This window comes from Mixophyes fleayi, chromosome 1 (genome assembly GCF_038048845.1).
Source record: "Mixophyes fleayi isolate aMixFle1 chromosome 1, aMixFle1.hap1, whole genome shotgun sequence".
Classification (NCBI taxonomy): Eukaryota; Metazoa; Chordata; class Amphibia; order Anura; family Limnodynastidae; genus Mixophyes; species Mixophyes fleayi.
The window spans coordinates 312,973,690-312,979,698 of record NC_134402.1 but is presented as its reverse complement, the minus strand read 5'-3'; the positions used below and the strand labels follow the sequence as shown (position 1 = coordinate 312,979,698).

Sequence of the window (6,009 nt, the reverse complement as noted above, 5' to 3'; positions counted from 1 at the left end):
GGTGACCACTCCTCTACACAGTCCAGATACATTTATTGGTGCGAATCATACAAGTTCAGTGTTTTTAATTTATATTGTGGTGACCCACTCCTCTACGCAGTCCAGGTACATTATTCAGTGTGATTCATACCAGTTGATGGTTTTATTATTATATATATTGTGGTGACCCACTCCTCTACGCAGTCCAGATACATTTATTGGTGCGAATCATACAAGTTCAGGGTTTTTAATTTATATTGTGGTGACCCACTCCTCTACACAGTCCAGGTACATTATTGGTGCGAATCATACAAGTTCAGGGTTTTTAATTTATATTGTGGTGACCCACTCCTCTACGCAGTCCAGGTACATTATTTGGTGCGATTCAGACCAGTTAATGGTTTTCTTATTATATATATTGTGGTGACCACTCCTCTACGCAGTCCATATACATTTATTGGTGCGATTCATACAAGTTCAGGGTTTTTAATTTATATTGTGGTGACCACTCCTCTACGTAGTCCAGATACATTTATTGGTGCGAATCATACAAGTTCAGGGTTTTTAATTTATATTGTGGTGACCCACTCCTCTACGCAGTCCAGGTACATTATTCAGTGCGATTCATACCAGTTGATGGTTTTATTATTATATATATTGTGGTGACCCACTCCTCTACGCAGTCCAGATACATTTATTGGTGCGAATCATACAAGTTCAGGGTTTTTAATTTATATTGTGGTGACCCACTCCTCTACGCAGTCCAGGTACATTATTGGTGCAAATCATACAAGTTCAGGGTTTTTAATTTATATTGTGGTGACCCACTCCTCTACGCAGTCCAGGTACATTATTTGGTGCGATTCAGACCAGTTAATGGTTTTCTTATTATATATATTGTGGTGACCACTCCTCTACGCAGTCCATATACATTTATTGGTGCGATTCATACAAGTTCAGGGTTTTTAATTTATATTGTGGTGACCACTCCTCTACGTAGTCCAGATACATTTATTGGTGCGAATCATACAAGTTCAGGGTTTTTAAATTATATTGTGGTGACCCACTCCTCTACGCAGTCCAGGTACATTATTCAGTGCGATTCATACCAGTTGATGGTTTTATTATTATATATATTGTGGTGACCCACTCCTCTACGCAGTCCAGATACATTTATTGGTGCGAATCATACAAGTTCAGGGTTTTTAATTTATATTGTGGTGACCCACTCCTCTACGCAGTCCAGGTACATTATTGGTGCGAATCATACAAGTTCAGGGTTTTTAATTTATATTGTGGTGACCCACTCCTCTACGCAGTCCAGGTACATTTTTTTGTGCGATTCAGACCAGTTGATGGTTTTCTTATTATATTGTGGGGACCACTCCACTACGCAGTCCAGAAAGATACCTCGTTGCAACGTTTTGGACTAATAACTATATTGTGAGGTGTTCAGAATACACGGTAAATTAGTGGAAATGCTTGTTATTGAATGTTATTGAGGTTAATAATAGCGTAGGAGTGAAAATAAGCCCAAAAACTTGATTTTTGAACTTTTTATGCTTTTTTCAAAAAAAATCCGAATCCAAAACCTTAAATCCGAACCAAAACCTTTCGGCAGGTGTTTTGCGAAACAAATCCGAACCCAAAACATCATGGAAATCCGAATCCAAAACACGAGACACCAAAAGTCGCCGGTGCACATCTCTAGTTTAAAGCAGTTTTTTTTTTTAAATGCTTTTTATTGATTTTAAACACTTAAACAGAAATGCAAAGAAAAATAACAGTATTCAAAAGCAACATGAAGAGGGGTGGGGGGCAAGGGATAGTGGGGAGAGGCAGTAGGGGGAAAAAGGAGGAGGGAGGGGTCAGTGACTATTGTTCAGCGATGCCAGACGTGTAACAATTAAATACCAGTAATTGAACATCATACATGAAACCTCAGATTATGATGCAGAGAGCTAGAGTCTAGTTCAGGGTATGTTGATAACTTTGAGACAACTACAAAATGCAATGAGCAGAACAGAAGTCTGACGAGAAGATAAAGAAGGGAAAGGGCAGGTCAGGGTGTTAGTAAAGAGGGGGGGAGCATACATCCAGATTGGTACAGTGATATATTCAGTTCAGGGTCCACCACGTTCTAATAAACGACAAATAGTAAAATAACTCAGAGGTGGAGCAGGATTTAAACCCTATAGTGGGGCAGCCAGGGATGTCACATGGTGTCAGATTTACTGGGGCAGTCGTTTATGATACTAGTGATATGTTCACACCTATAAGTTTGCTAAATCCTGTTAATCACTTTCTATGTTTATCATAGAAAACGGCCCCTAAGACAATTTTATTACAAGTTATTAATATATAAGGTCAATGGAAAATACCTCTAAATACCTTCACAAAAGAAAAGAGAGATGCTTTATTTTATCAGCCTGCTCAATGAATAGCTGTAAAGTGATTTGGATGTTTTTTACGGTAAATATTGCATAATTTAATCCCCTGGTGATCTACTGTAAGAATGGACTTTTCTCATTTTTGATTGTAATTTATGTACTTAATGAATACTGTAAACAGTTTATATGAAAATTATCTTGATTGATTTAATGTTTTTTCAACCACTGAGTAAAGCTAGGTACACACTACAGGGTTTTTGTCCAATAATCGGCTTAACCAGCCGATATACGACCGCTCGTTCAAAAGTCGGGTCAGTGTGTGTAGTGACACGATGGTCGAAAGTTTGCCCAAATGGACGATTGTCGCCTCATTTAGTTGGTCATACCGTTAAATATTTTCGTTCCAATCTCGTTTCCGTTGTGTAGTGTGTATAAGCTTCCGACCAATGTGTACGAAATTGCAATCATTGCGCACAACAACATGGCTGTAAAAAGTCGCTAAAGGGACGTCCGCTCTTCCCTTTATCTTCTAAAACAAGGCTAGTGTGTATGCAGTCCATGGACCGAGCGATCGGACCATCGATCGCATGTAAAATCGATCGGCATAAAAAGTTGGTGGAAAATTCTGTAATGTGTACCCAGCTTAAGCTCTTTTATGTATAAAAGTATGTCAATGACAACTGAAGCACAACAACTTTCTATTTAATTTACTCTAGCTTTACATTGTGTCCAGAAACAATGTGCTCATGTAAAGACTTACATAATACAATAAGATACACAGAATGTGACAGCGTTCTAACTTTTAACAACCACTCAGATATTAGCATTCACCAGGCAAGTAACTGTAAAGGAAGAATACACAAATGTACAATGAAATTCAAAAGAGATTAAAGATCCAACTTGTCACATTTCATTCGTTTCAGAGAGGTTTTTACCTCATTGTTTCTCAAAGAATAAATAATCGGATTTAACATGGGGGTCACCAGAGTATAGAAAACAGCAATAGCTTCTTCTGTTAAATAGTTCATGGAGTCAGGACTCATATAAATGAAGACAGGGGGTCCATAGTAGAAAATGACAGAAATCATGTGTGATGCGCAGGTGGAGAAGGTTTTCCGTCGGCCTTCAGAACTCCTGATCTTCATTATAGTTTTTAAGATGTGGAAATATGATATCAAGATTATGAGGAAGCAGATTAAAGCAACAGCCCCAATGTTGGTTATTATTATTGCTTTGTTGATAGTCGTGTCTGCACATGCAAGTTTCAGTACAGGGATAACATCACAGAAAAAATAGTCAATCCTATTGGGACCACAATATGGCAGTCTGAAGGTCAATGTGGTATGTATCATGGAATGAACCGAGCCAGTAATCCAGATTCCAACAGCATAGTTTGTGCACAGCTTCACGTTCATGAAGTTAGAGTAATGTAAAGGCCGACAAATAGCCAGAAAACGATCATATGCCATGACAGTGTATAGGAAACACTCTGTGCTTCCAAAAAAGTGGAAGAAGTACAACTGGGTAATACAACCTCGGAAGGAGATGGTATTTTCCTTTTGTAGAAAGTTTATCAGCATTTTAGGCAATGTGACTGTAGACAACCAAATGTCTAAAAAAGCAAGATTCAAAAGAAAGAGGTACATAGGTTTGTGGAGGTGATAATCCCCTTTTACGGCCAGAATTAAGATAAGATTTCCTATGAGAGTAAATATGTAAATAGAAAAAAATATCAAGTATAATGGAATTTTCATCACTTCAGAATGTGGAAGTCCAGAAAGGATGAACTCAGTCACTGAGGAATAGTTCATATGCTTCATTACATTTTTCATCTAAAAAAAAATATGAGAAAATGAATTATTCTCTTAAATAAATTATAATGGCCATGTACTTCAGTATAACATAAATTATAAAATAGTTGGAAGCAAGCTTAGCATTGTGGTTTTATAACATCCTACAAGTAGTTTATTGCCAAGTTAGCATGTCCTCATATATAGACACATGTATCTTTCCATAAGAGGACAGATTGTAATTCTGGCCACACATGTTTGATGTCTGTGAGATATCTGACCACACATGAAGGGATCCCCTGTGTCCCAGTTTTCTGTGAACAGTCCCTATTTGTCCACTAGAAAGCTTTATGTCATGGTGCTTATTTCCCAATAATTCAGATTTCTGATGCACCCAAATAAACAGAATAAATGTAGATAAGTTCCTATAACACAAATATCACAAAACATCCCAGCATGCTAGTTTTATATTTGGCACCAAAAATCCATAAGAATGTAGTAGACCCGCCACGCAGACCTGTTTTTATAGGTCTCAATTTGCAATTCCTGGGTTAGCTGCTAAAATAATTTTTAAAACCCTTACCTCAAAAGATAGATTATTGTTTAGAGGACCTTACAGGAAATGACAGATATTTTAAAATAGAATTGGTTCAATTAATGATATGTGAATTTGAGACTTGATGGTAACTATTGCTGTTGTGGCATTCTATATTAATATTCCACACAATGAATAGTGTGTCAATTATTTTTTACAAGAAACATATTTATTAAAGCAGCAAATGGAGTATCTGGCTGGTAGGCTCAGCTCTACCATTATACAATTTAAGGAAGCTGTCTAGACTGCTGGGATTTGGGTGCAACAACCTCATCTCTACCTCCCAGTGCATTGTGTCAGTTTTCATTCCCTGCTGTATGACCACCAACACAGAGTGGAACCTGCTCACATTAATGGGAAGACAGCTCAGATGTTCCCTTCCATTGTAAGTCAAAGTACAGAGAACACATGGCGAAGCAGCAGACACAGCAGTAGTAGGCTGGCCCTGTAATGAGGTAAGTGTGTTTCTATGTATAAACATATGTGCTGTGTGTGTGTATGGTGTTGTAATGTGTGGGGTGGTATTGGTTAAATGTGTGTTTAGAATGGTGGGAGTGGTATTGGTTTACTGTGTGGGGAGAGGGGTGAGGGTGGTATTGGTGTAATGAGAGGTCTGGTATTGGGGCAATGTATGGGGAGAAGAGTGGAAGTGTTATTGGTATAAAGTGTGGGTAGAGGGACAGGGGTGGTATTGGTTTGCTGTATGGGAAAAGGGATGGGGTTGCTATTGGTATAATGAGAGTGGTGGTATTGGTGTAATAAGTGGGGTGGAGGTGGTATTGTTGTAATGTGTGGGGAGAAGGTTGAAGGTAGTATTGGTGTAATGTTTGGGGAGAGGTATGGATGCAGTATTGGTGTAATGTGTGGGGAGAATAGTTGGGTTGGAATCGATGTAATGAAAGAGGTGGTATTGGTATAATATGTGGGAAGAGGGGAGTGTCTTATTCGTGTACTGTGTGGATAGATGGGTGAGGGTGGTAATGGCATAATGTGTGAGCAGAGGGTTGATATTGATGTAACGTATTGAAAGAGGGTTTCAAGTGGTTTTGTTGTAATGTTTGTGAATGGTTTAATAATGTGACTCAGATACTGGTTAGCATGTAGGGTCACTATGTAATACCCTGCAAATCACAGGTATATTTACTGTATGTACTCATTCAGAATACTACAGTTCTCCATAGTGCTTCTGGGAAGTTAAATGCAAATTGTGCTGGCCATTTTGGAGTGGGCAAACTGCAATGAATGAACTAGAAGG

At 38.4% G+C, this 6,009-nt stretch overlaps 1 protein-coding gene across 1 annotated transcript; it reads right to left on the bottom strand.

Moving 5' to 3' along the window:
- Nucleotides 1–3,256: 3,256 nt before the first annotated feature.
- On the bottom strand, nt 3,257–4,189 carry LOC142151353 (olfactory receptor 10G7-like). Its single transcript, XM_075206937.1, has one exon. It carries the CDS (start codon nt 4,187–4,189, stop codon nt 3,257–3,259), a length of 933 nt encoding a protein of 310 aa, XP_075063038.1.
- Between the last annotated feature and the right edge of the window lie 1,820 nt (nt 4,190–6,009).